The sequence below is a fragment of the Podarcis filfolensis genome (assembly GCF_964270895.1).
Source record: "Podarcis filfolensis genome assembly, chromosome: 7".
Taxonomy (NCBI): domain Eukaryota; kingdom Metazoa; phylum Chordata; class Lepidosauria; order Squamata; family Lacertidae; genus Podarcis; species Podarcis filfolensis.
Window position 1 is genome coordinate 60,738,777 of NC_139603.1, and position 13,224 is coordinate 60,752,000.

The 13,224-nt window shown below is 39.2% G+C and overlaps 1 protein-coding gene across 10 annotated transcripts in view; it reads left to right on the forward strand.

The window, feature by feature from the left end:
• The window catches only part of ZFHX4 (zinc finger homeobox 4), a 183,338-nt gene that overhangs the window by 165,651 nt on the left and 4,463 nt on the right, over positions 1-13,224 (forward strand). For all 10 annotated transcript variants that reach the window (XM_083623153.1, XM_083623158.1, XM_083623161.1 and 7 more), the window contains one exon: positions 3-5,381. In XM_083623153.1, coding sequence (XP_083479279.1) covers positions 3-5,381 — 5,379 coding nt within the window. The remainder of the gene's footprint in view (positions 1-2; positions 5,382-13,224) is intronic.

A 13,224-nucleotide genomic window follows, 5' to 3' on the forward strand; every position in this document is an offset into this window, starting at 1 on the left:
AGGTGAAAGTCCTCCAGATGAGAAGAACACCTCTGGGCTTGAAGAATTAAAAACTGGAATGGAAATTAAAACAGAGGAACAGAAGCCACTCAAAGAATCTACTGAAATGCCAGATTGGAACAAAAACAGCAGTAAAGATATAAAGATCGTCGAATCACTGCCTGATCAGTTGAATGAGCAGCAGAAGAGGCAGCAGCTTTCTGTTTCTGATCGCCATGTCTATAAATACCGTTGTAACCATTGTAGCTTGGCTTTTAAGACTATGCAGAAGCTTCAAATACATTCCCAGTATCATGCTATTCGGGCTGCTACTATGTGTAGCCTTTGCCAACGTAGCTTCCGTACATTCCAGGCTTTAAAAAAACATTTGGAAGCAGGCCACCCAGAACTCAGTGAAGCTGAAATTCAGCAGTTGTGTGCATCTTTACCTGTAAATGGTGAACTCTGGGCAGAGAACGAAAGTATGGCACAAGATGAACATGCACTAGAACAGGATATAGAAAGAGAATACGAGATGGACCAGGAAGGTAAAGCAAGTCCTGTAGGAAGTGATAGTAGCTCCATTCCAGATGAAATGGGCTCAGAACCAAAGCGGACCTTACCTTTTAGAAAAGGGCCAAATTTTACTATGGAAAAATTTCTAGATCCTTCTCGCCCATATAAATGTACAGTGTGCAAAGAATCTTTCACTCAAAAGAACATTCTTTTGGTTCATTATAACTCAGTGTCTCATTTGCATAAACTCAAAAAGGTGTTGCAGGAAGCATCCAGTCCAGTCCCTCAAGAAGCGAACAGCAGCACTGACAACAAACCCTACAAATGCAGCATTTGCAATGTTTCTTATAGCCAAAGTTCTACACTGGAAATTCATATGAGATCTGTGCTTCATCAAACTAAGGCAAGGGCTGCAAAATTAGAACCAAGTAGTAATGCAATGAGTGGAAACAGCATAACAGGAAATGTTAATAGCCCCAGCCAGGGGATGGTAGATCCTACAATATTACCAGCAGTTAACAGCAAGGAAACCCACATAGATGCCAAAGAATTAAATAAAAAGCAAGTTTCTGAATTAGTTTCTGCTCAGCCTACACATCATCCTCCCCAGTCACCAGCACAACTGCAGATGCAACTCCAGCATGAATTGCAACAGCAAGCAGCTTTCTTTCAACCCCAGTTCCTAAATCCAGCATTTTTGCCACATTTTCCTATGACACCAGAGGCGCTACTGCAGTTTCAGCAGCCACAGTTTCTTTTTCCATTCTATATTCCTGGGACAGAGTTCAGTTTGAGTCCTGATCTGGGTTTGCCTGGTTCTGCTGCATTTGGTATGCCTGGCATGGCGGGTATGGCAGGCTCACTGCTAGAAGACCTGAAGCAGCAGATGCAAACTCAGCACCATGTCGGTCAGACACAGCTACAGATCCTACAGCAGCAAGCACAACAGTATCAAGCGACGCCACCTCCAATCCAGTCACAAAAGCAGCAGCAAACGAATAAGTTAGTGAAAACAGAGCAGAACAGTGCAGTAAGTGCTGAGTGCCAGATGATGAAGGATACACCACCATATAAGGAATCGGAAGAGATTTCAGAGAAACAAGAAAAACCAAAGCAAGAATTCACAAGTGATAGTGAAGGACTGAAAGAAAACAAAGATATAAAGAAGCAGAAGTCCTCTGAACCAACCATCCCACCACCTAGAATTGCTTCTGGAGCAAGAGGAAATGCAGCCAAGGCATTGTTGGAAAACTTCGGCTTTGAGCTGGTTATTCAATATAATGAGAATAGACAGAAAGTACAGAAAAAAAATAAAGCTGGTGATTGCGAAAATACTGACAAATTGGAATGTGCAGCATGCAGTAAATTGTTTTCCAACATTCTTATATTAAAGAGCCACCAAGAACATGTTCATGGACAGTTCTTTCCATACGGTGCATTAGAAAAGTTTGCCCGTCAATACAGGGAGGCTTATGACAAGCTTTATCCTATTTCACCATCTTCCCCAGAACCACCACCTCCTCCTCCACCACCTCCGCCTCCACCTCCGCCTTCTTCACAACCTTCTTCATCCAGTTCTGGAAAGATTCAAAGCATTACTCCTACTCCTTTGCAGGCTCCACCACCAACACCGCCGCCTCCACCGCCACCCCCACCGCCTCCTCCTCCTCCACCACCACCTTCTGCACCACCGCCAGTGCAGCTGCCAGTTTCATTAGATCTTCCACTTTTCCCTCCAATTATGATGCAGCCAGTGCAACACCCAGGACTGCCTCCTCAACTTGCCCTCCAGCTACCACCAATGGATGCGCTGTCTGCAGATCTTACTCAGCTTTGTCAGCAACAGCTAGGATTAGATCCAAATTTCCTACGGCATTCTCAGTTCAAGCGGCCACGTACAAGAATCACTGATGACCAATTAAAAATCTTGAGGGCATATTTTGATATTAATAATTCACCGAGTGAAGAACAGATTCAAGAAATGGCTGAGAAATCTGGCCTTTCCCAAAAGGTTATCAAACACTGGTTTCGAAATACCCTATTTAAGGAGCGACAAAGAAACAAGGATTCCCCATATAATTTTAGCAATCCTCCAATAACAGTTTTGGAAGATATAAGAATTGAACCACAGCCAAGTTCTTTAGAGCATTACAAATCTGATTCAGCGTTCAGCAAGCGATCATCTAGAACTAGATTTACTGACTACCAGCTCAGAGTCTTGCAGGATTTTTTTGACACAAATGCTTATCCAAAAGATGATGAAATTGAACAACTTTCAACTGTACTTAACCTACCTACTCGAGTTATCGTTGTATGGTTCCAAAATGCACGACAGAAGGCTCGTAAAAGTTATGAAAATCAAGCTGAAACTAAAGATACTGAGAAGAGGGAGCTCACCAATGAGAGGTACATTCGGACAAGCAACATGCAATATCAGTGTAAAAAATGTAGCGTAGTTTTTCCCAGAATCTTTGACTTAATTACACATCAGAAAAAGCTGTGTTATAAAGACGAAGATGATGATGCACAAGATGAAAGCCAAACAGAAGATTCAATGGATGCTACAGATCAAATGCTTTACAAGAATTGCACAGTTTCTGGCCCATCTGATTCGTCAAAAAGTATGGCTTTAACAACAGTAAGCTCTGGATCTGGTTCTAGTACTCCTTTGATGCCATCGCCCAAACCTGAACCTGGAAAAACCTCTCCTAAACCTGAGTCAACAGAAAAGCCAAAGCAAAATGATCCCATACCTAAGCAAGTGGAGGCTTCCTCCCAGGGCAACAAATCAGTGCAGCCTGCACCAACCACCTCCTCTGATCCACAGCCCTCAGCTTCTCAAACACAGCAACAGAAACAATCCCAAATAGGAGGCAGACCACCTTCTGCATCACAGACGACCCCTGTTCCCTCCAGCCCTTTAGCAATCCAAATGACGCCTCTTCAGAACAGTCTACCTCCTCAGTTACTACAGTACCCATGTGACCAGTGTACAGTTGCCTTTCCCACTCTAGAACTTTGGCAAGAGCACCAGCACATGCATTTCTTAGCAGCCCAAAATCAGTTCCTTCATTCCCAGTTTTTGGAAAGACCTATGGATATGCCCTATATGATATTTGATCCAAATAACCCTCTGATGACTGGACAATTGCTGAGCAGTTCTTTAGCTCAGGTGGCACCCCAAGTGAGCTCAGCTCATACAGCTCACCACGCTGCTTCAATTCCTGGCTCACTTAAACGAAAACTGGATGATAAGGAAGACAACAACTGTAGTGAAAAAGAGGGGGGAAACAGTGGTGAGGACCAGCATCGGGATAAGCGATTGAGAACTACAATTACTCCAGAGCAACTGGAAATACTCTATGAAAAATACCTTTTAGATTCCAATCCTACCAGAAAAATGCTAGATCACATCGCACGTGAAGTAGGACTAAAAAAGAGAGTTGTACAAGTCTGGTTTCAGAATACGAGAGCTCGAGAAAGAAAAGGACAATTCCGTGCAGTAGGTCCAGCTCAGTCTCATAAAAGATGTCCTTTTTGCCGAGCACTGTTTAAAGCAAAGTCTGCTTTAGAAAGTCATATTCGCTCTCGGCACTGGAATGAAGGAAAACAAGCAGGTTATAGTTTGCCACCAAGTCCTTTGATAGCCAATGAAGATGGAGGAGAGAGCCCACACAAATACATGTTTTTTGATTATCCATCGTTATCATTAACAAAGATTGATTTATCGAGTGAAAATGAACTAGCTTCTACTGTCTCAACTCCAGTTAGTAAAACTGCAGAAATGTCACCGAAGAATCTTTTAAGCCCTTCTTCCTTCAAAGCAGAATGCAATGAAGACATAGAGAATCTAAACACAGCTCCTGCTGATGGTGGGTATGACCAGAATAAAACTGACTTTGATGAGACTTCATCAATTAACACAGCAATCAGCGATGCCACAACAGGAGATGAAGGAAACAATGAAATGGAAAGTATGACCGGTAGTTCAGGAGATGTGAAATCCACATCCTCCCCTAAAGAGCCAAAAAATGTTCTGAATGACAGTTTGCCAAAAAACACAAACATGCCTAATATGGAGAACAGCGATGACAAATTTCTATTCTCCCTGACTAGCCCGTCAATGCATTACAGTGACAAAGATAGTGAACTTGACCAAAGTGTTTACATTACTGATGACCCTGATGATAATGCTGATCGCAGTGAAACATCAAGCATAGCTGATCCAAGTTCACCTAATCCCTTTGGAGCAAGCAACCCTTTTAAATCAAAAAACAGTGACCGGCCAGGTCACAAACGATTTCGGACGCAAATGAGTAATCTGCAGCTTAAGGTCTTGAAGGCTTGCTTTAGCGACTATCGGACTCCAACCATGCAAGAATGCGAAATGCTAGGGAACGAGATTGGCCTGCCGAAACGTGTGGTTCAGGTTTGGTTTCAAAATGCTCGAGCAAAAGAGAAGAAGTTCAAAATTAACATAGGGAAGCCATTCATGATCAATCAGAATGCAACTGATGGCTCAAGACCAGAGTGTTCCCTATGTGGGGTGAAGTATTCTGCACGTTTGTCCGTAAGAGACCATATCTTTTCCAAACAACATATTTCAAAAGTGCGAGAAGCTGTGGGAAGTCAACTGGACCGGGAAAAAGACTACTTAGCTCCTACAACTGTTAGACAGCTGATGGCACAGCAGGAATTGGACCGTATAAAGAAGGCTACAGATGTTCTAGGCTTAACAGTACAGCAGCCAGGCATGATGGAGAGCAGCTCACTTCATGGAATCAGTTTGCCAGCAGCTTACCCAGGACTCCCTGGCCTTCCTCCAGTTCTTCTGCCTGGAATGAATGGTCCATCTTCCTTAACAGGATTTCCTCAAAGTTCAAACAGTAAGTAAAAAGGAAGAGGATAAATTGTTGCTGCTGTTGTGACAAAAGGAATGGGTGTGTTGGTAGCCAAAACGTTTGTAGGTAGATCCATTTCTGTCAGTTCTGTGGCTGTATATTAGAACATTTTCTAAGAAAAGTAAAATGGAATGTGTAAGCAATAACTTACATATACACCTTTAAATAACATCATTTAAGTAACAATGTAGTGTTTATTTTTAGCACTTTTAGATATTCAGGAAATTATTTAAATAATAAAAAATATAAAATTGAAGTACACCACAAACTAGCCAAGGGCAGAGCATTTGAATTCAAGTCCACCTTTATTAACTCGCTGCGTTATCAAATAGTATGAGTTGGGTATCTTTACAACTTAATAGATTTTTCATGAACTTTCACCACAGTGTGAAATAGTTTGTTTCATAAAAGCAAGTCAGGAGATAATATTTAGCAACTAAGGCAAAGGTCCAGTCATGTGAAAATAAGGGCCTGTACACTAAAATATATTGTTTCCCTGAATTTATCTAGTTTAGCCTGTGATCCTTAAAAGCAAGTCCCATTGAAATAGTGAGATAATCATGGCAAAGACTGGGCTATAAAGACAGTTAATGACTCTGAGTTCAAATCCTGGTTTTGATCTGCTGGGAAATATTTGTAGACTGGGGTTACAGACTAAGGCACTGAGTTCAAATGTATTTATTTAAATTAGCACAAACCTGCATGTTGATAGGCAGGGTTTACATATGTAGGGGCAAAAATGTAAACAGAATTTTTCCCTGTCTTGTAATTTACTTCAGAGTTAGTCAAATTTTGATAAGAATTCCTCTTAGGTTCCTCTTAGGGGTTTTTTTGCATCAAATTTATAACAGTCGTTTTAAAATCTCATAATACAGCCTTTATTCCTTACTATACATATTTTGTGACTTCTGAATAAATACTAAAAGCTCTGTGCTCCCTAAGTCCAGTCAATTCTGTGTTTCTGCAAGTGCAACAGCATACATCTGTTGGTGTTTTTGTTGTCAGGAATGAGGGCAGAGTACATAACTTGCTCTGCTTTAAGACAAAATTTGCCCATAGTTACTGCATCAGCATTTTGGCCATCTGGAAGTGAAATAATATTTAGATCAGGTAGTAGATGTAGCTACTGCCATGTGTGCAGGCCAACTCTCACTACTTATTGGTTAGGTCTAGATAGCTCACCATATGAACTGGGCCACTCAAGTTACCAAATCTTCAAATCATGAATGCAGCTACATAATCAATGAAGTATCGGTTAGGAATGAGGCACACTTTCACCTGATGTGGCTAATCTCTCTGAATAAATGCAAACTAAAGAGATAGGAGATGTTTCGTTCTTCAACATAGTAAGTAGCCCCTCCATCCTATCTTTATTGCCCAGAAAATATATGTTCCTAATGGCTCTTAATGGAGTAGTGGAAGTGAAAGCAAAAGAGCAGATTATATTAATCTTTCATTAGTGAAAAGTACTCCTCAAAAGTTCTTTAATATATGCTCAATGCTGATATGCTTCATATCTTATTAACCCACTTTTAACATATCCTTGTTTTGCTGTGAGCAGCACTTCACATCTGTGTTTGATGCAGCGAGAGAGATTCAGTCAGGATCTTCTTGTAGTCCCACTCGCTGTGCTGATCCCAGTTGCAAACCTTTACAAGAGTTAGTTTTTTAACCTTGTAAAATGTTTCAAAATATGTTAAAATTCCTGCTGCCTGCTCCTGTGGGGTTTCCCTACCACATACTCAAACCATGATACATGGCACCTGAATTTAAATGTGTAATCTTCTTCATCTTTTCTCTTCATAGTTATGATCAGATAGATATATGATCAAATAGACAAAATTATCTTTGAGCATGTTCTTCACATGCAATTAGTTATTTACATAAAGATTGGAAGAATTAGAAAAGATGTTTTCATTAACATAAATAAGCTCTGTTCTATAGGTGCTTCAAAATGCAATGAATACTTAACAGGCAGAGCAGATGAAGCAGACTCTAACCTGAGAAAGCTTATGCAGCCATACATTTGTTATTCTTTGATGTGCCACAAGACTCCTTAACATAGTGCCACCTAACAAAATATTAATGTTATGGTGTAGTGTTTGCATTATTTGGCACATTTACGGTGCAATCCTAAACATACCAGTTCAGAACAAACCCCACTTAATTCAATGGAACTTACTCTTTGATAAGCATATATAGCATTACAGCTTTAATCAGTCTTACAGTTGCTGCACTATATGTCCAAATCACGTTCATTCATTATGTCTCACCAAAATTTGAAATCATGTCTCACCGCTTTCTGAAATCCTTTGAAAGTTGGTTGAACTGAGATGCAAAATGTAAAATTCATAAAAGATATTGGGTCAGGTGGTACCTAACACCAAGAAAACTAGCGCTAATATGCCCAGGAACCTCACCAAAATGTTGGAGGGGGTGCAGCTCCACAGGCATATACCTCCACATGTGGTGGGAGTGCCCCAAAATCCAACTATTCTGGACAACAGCCATACGAGATATATGTAAAATAACTAAGCAAGTATTAGAAATCACCCCAGAATTAGCCCTACTAAACATCTTCCAAGACAATAATGCCCATTTACACCACAAAGAACTCATAACCCACCTACTTTCAGCAGCCAGAAACACCATAACCAGACACTGGAGAGACCTGTCAGGAGTAAGCATGGACCAATGGTACCAAATAGTATGGGAAACAGCCTTACTAGAAAAATTAACCAATAAACTGAAACTGACACAGGGACAAATAGAGGAAGACGCCTTTACCCCTGTATGGCTCCACTTTATCACATACACAGCCCAACAAGACAATGACAATAATCCACCAACACCATACAAATCAATATGGCTAACCTGATCCAAAACACCCACCCACCCCACTCACACATGAAAACAAAGATCACCACAGTCAATCACAAACAAACAACCACACCCTAGGCCAACCCCAACCTCTCTCACCATCAAAGGAACACAAGTGAACAGCAGAGAACCTGCACAAGCAACTCTGACACCAAACCCTACATATATTAAGTAAAATAGAAACACTGCCACCCGACCCCACCCCCACCCATCTTCCCCCCCTCCACCCCTCTCCCCCTTTTCTTCCTAATGTCTCAACAAATGAAACTGATTTGTAAAAATGTTATATGGAAAAAATACGAGAGAGAGACATTACACATACTTCTGTAAATCAAGAAAATCTTTAATAAAAATACATTAAAAATAAAGTAAAATAAAAGATATTGGGTGGTAGTCAAATAAAATTTACTCGGAGTAGACCTACTGCAATTAATGACCAAGACAGAGTTCGTTAATTTCAGCGGGTCTACTCTGAGTAAAACCTAGTTGAACATAAAATTATTTGAAAAGTCTGCTTGAAGTGACCAAGAAAATGCAGTGCAACAAGCCAGACTATAGATAACCATATCAAGGGATTGAGACATGTACACACACACACACACACACACAGCAATGAAAACAGTAAAGTAAAACTGTGTGCAGCGGTGATTACATTATAAGATGTAGCTTTCATGTTAGCTGGAACAGTGTGGCTGGACCTATATACCTACAGAAACATATCTATATGAATTGGAAGCAAATGAAATTCTAATCCCATTCAAGTAAATTATAGGGATGCAAGAATTTTTCACACATTCCAGTGCACTTATTAAAGCCAGGTGTCCTAACAAGAGCTCAGGATGCCAGACAATTGAGTGTTCTTAGGTCAAAGCAGGATGCTCCCTGTTCTTGTACTGCAATCAGTGAAAATGTCTATGAGAACAAAACTGGGTAAGGTAATTGAACCTAAACACTACTAACATATTTTATTCATTGTTGCAGTAGAAATGCATTTGACTGTTTCATTTTCCATTCCACCTTGAATGGGATTTAGTTCTTAGTTAACATGCACAGGATTATGTTGTTAGACCCTGGTCCTCCTTAGTGCTTGGTATACCTTTCCTTTCTTCAGACATCCCTTTACTCATGCAAGTCCTTCAACACCCACACCCCTGATTTAATAAATTTAGCATCTGTTATAACTATTTACTTGCTTTAAGTGTATTAGGATGCTGTTGCTTCATGTTATTGTCCCTCTCTGACATCATAGTCACAGATACAGTGGTACCTTGGTTTTAGAACATCACAGAAATAAAAAGTTTCAGTTTTTGAACACCGAAAACCCAGAAGTAAATACTTCTGTTTTCAAACACGCCTCAGAAGTTGAACGGATTCCACTGGGTTTTATTCAATTTTCTCAATTTAATTTGCAGACTGCCCTTTGTGCTTCAGTTTTCAAACATTTCAGAGCTTGAACAGTCTTCCAGAACAGATTACGTTCAAAAACCGAGGCACCACTGTATATGGTATCACATTCACAAATTAGGTTTGTGGCACATTAAAGACTTAAAAATGGCATAAGCTTTCATGGACCAGCTTTCATCTTCATCAAACACATGGAATGTCATTCTGAGTTGGCAGGTATATATGTGTGTGTGTTTATGTACACACACACACACACACACACACACACACACACACACAGATAAACATACAGAGAATGATATACCTGTGATATCAGAGGGAAATGAAATGCAGGAAATACAAGAAGTGATGATGAGATTAAAGCTTCAATGTATGTAAAATAATTGCAGTGATTCTCTACAGATTGGAGAGAATCTGTGGCCCTCTTAACGTTACTGGACAACAACTCCTGTTAGCTATCTGTTTGATTGAAATAGGGGTTCAACAGCATCTGGGGGGTCATAGTTTCTTCTTTCCTGGTACCATGCATTCCTCAGGTATACTGCAGTATTTTGTATCAACAGTAATTCTTCTCATAGTTAATGTTCCCAGGCCTTTCTAGCTGATCTTGTATTTCATTTGAAAACATTTGGAGAATAGGAAATCTTTAACTTTGCATAAATACATCTTGGTTAATTGTGCTGTAGGTAAGAATAGTCCATTCATCTCTACTCTGTTCAATCACTGATCAGTTAATTTTTAAGTTGCCCATTCATTTGATATAAGGGCAAGACACATGCTTGGATTCATGCTATGATTCTATGTGAAGACCAAAAGATCATAATAATTTTTCCCAATATACTATATATCTAGTTGTTAGCCCATATCAGAAATAGATACACACTACTGGTAGGGAAATCCATACATTTAATATGAGTGGCTAACATTAAAATTTAACACAGTTGTCACTTTTTTTTCTAATAGTCCATTCAATACTATTGTGTAGTTAGTCCGAAAAGTCACGATGTACACTAATAAGGACATCAAACTTGTTTCTAATCCTGGACAATATATTTTAGTTTACCATTAAATAAAAATAATGATTCAGTGACAAACATCAAATGGTTGCCTTGTTAAATCTTATCACCTCTTCCTCTAAGTTCTAATTGCTTTATCCTAAGCAATGCTAAGCACCTGGATATCGATGATTTAAGCACCATTCAGGCCCACTCAATTAGTACTTGAATGTAACTAATATGCATCTATCCTTGCAGTGCCCAGGGTTATCACTCTTATCCTCTTACACTGATCCTAGAGAGTGCTTTAAGCTCACCATTCTTTGAACATTAGAGTTTATCTGTTCTCATTGTTTTTATAAAACTTCTATTTCTCTGTAACAGCTTCTTTAAAAAAACATGTTTCTACAGTATGCTGGCCAATTATACTTCTCATAGGAATTGCATTACAGTATTTAACTGTAACAAACATTGTCTATGCCTAGTATTTGAAGTGTGACAAGGAATTTTTCATGCTTACTCTTGCATTGTACATAGATACTCCAAATAGGGTCAGTGCGCGCTTACAGTTTCTTTTGCTACTAAAATACATAGCATGACTTATGTCAATAAAAACAACTACATTGCTGACCAGCTGTACTAACACATATAAAACCCAATCCTATGCATGCTTACTTGGCATTATGACCCCATTTAGTTTAGAGGGGCTTACTCCCAAGTGAAAAAATTGTCCAGTAGCACCTTAGAGGCCAACTAAGAACAAACTTAGTTGGTCTCTAAGGTGTTACTCCCAAGTGGTGTGCCTAAAATTAGCAGGCCAACAGCACAATCCTAACCATGTCTACTCAGGTTCCCTCTGCTTCTTTACACTTCCAAGTCATATCTGATTCTGTTTTAGAAATCTTAGCCAACCTATTCAGAGTTAAGTACCATCTATGAATTATTTTCAAATAATTCTCTTTCAATTAATAACATGCAGTAAATTTCAGGTTGTTTTTCCAAAGTTTCTCCCAGAGGTTAAGATCTATATTATGCCCTATATCTATTGCCAGTGTGTCATTAAAGCTTTAACTAGCTCGTCTTTTGTTTCCCAGTCTAATAAAAAATGATACATTTTAGACAGAAGTGTATCCTTATTTTGTAAGTCGCACATTGCCTATCCATAGAAACTCTCTTAATTGTAATTGCTTCAGTGGGAAATAGCCATAAAAGTGTTTTCTTTCCAGCAGGTTTTTATATTTTTCCCAGACTCTATACGGATTCTTCCTAAGAATGTGGTTCATAAAACTATTATAGATTTTAGCCTTCCCATACCAAAGGCATGAATGCCAGCCAAATTTTAAATCATGACCTTCGCAATCTAAAATGTCTGCATTGTTCAATACAATCCATTCTTTTAACCAACACAAACAATCCGCCTCATAATGCAATTGCAGATCTGGCAAGGCAAAGCCTCTTCTTTCTTTTGTATCTATTATAATTTTATGTTTAATTCTTGGCTTTCCCCCTGCCAGATGAATTTAGAGATATTGTGGGTTTTTTTCATTCTTTGAAGCAGTTTAAATTATTTACAGTCGAGATTGATTGGAATAAAAACAACATCCTGTGGAGTATATTCATTTTAATGGCTGAAATTCTACCTAACAGGGAGGGTTTCATTCTCTCCCGTATCTCCAACTCTTTCTCAACCTCTTTCCACAATTTAATATAATTATTTTCAAATAGGTTAAGATTTCTTACTGTCAGCCAGATTCCCATAATAGAAGTATTTAAGATCATGCATGGTGTGGAGAAGGAGTAGTTCTTCTTTCCCTTATAATACTTGAACCTGAGACCATGCCATATCTACTGGTCATAATGGCTATGTTCTACCTCCACAGTTGGAGGCAGTATGTCTCTGTATACCAGTTGCTGGGAATCCCCAGTCAGGAGAGTGCCTTTGCAGTCAGGTCCTGCTTGTGTGCTTTTCATAGGCATCTATTTGGCCACTATACAAACAGAAAGCTGGACTAGATGGGCCTTTGGCCTGGTCCAGCAGGGCACTGCTTGTGTTGTGATAAGCTGGTTTTTCCTTTCAGAGATACTTTGCTTTTGTATTGAGTTGTAAATGATCTCCCCCTTCCTTCATTATCTCAAAAGGTATCTTGAAATTTATTTAAATTTAATCAGTTCATAATTTCATTAATATGTTAATGGCAGCAGAGTAATCAACCAAAATTATTTACTAGATTGATAATTCTAAATATTATGTGCACCTTGAGTCTGAAATTAGACTCATATAGACTTGCAAATTGCATAGACATGCCTAGGTAGACTCCATGACAGGACTCTCCAAGTATATTTGGTATCTTTAGTTCAGCAGGCGTTGTGTTCTTGTATAGGATAATTATAATATGTAGTGCTTGTGTAGCATATGTCAAGTGTTCAAAGAGCTTCTTGGGCATTATCTCAGTATTTCTGCCAATAGATCTGTAAGCAAGTATTATATCTGCGTTGCTAACGTAGGGGCCTGAGGTTAGTTAAGCAAATATCAAAATGTTAGTTTATGA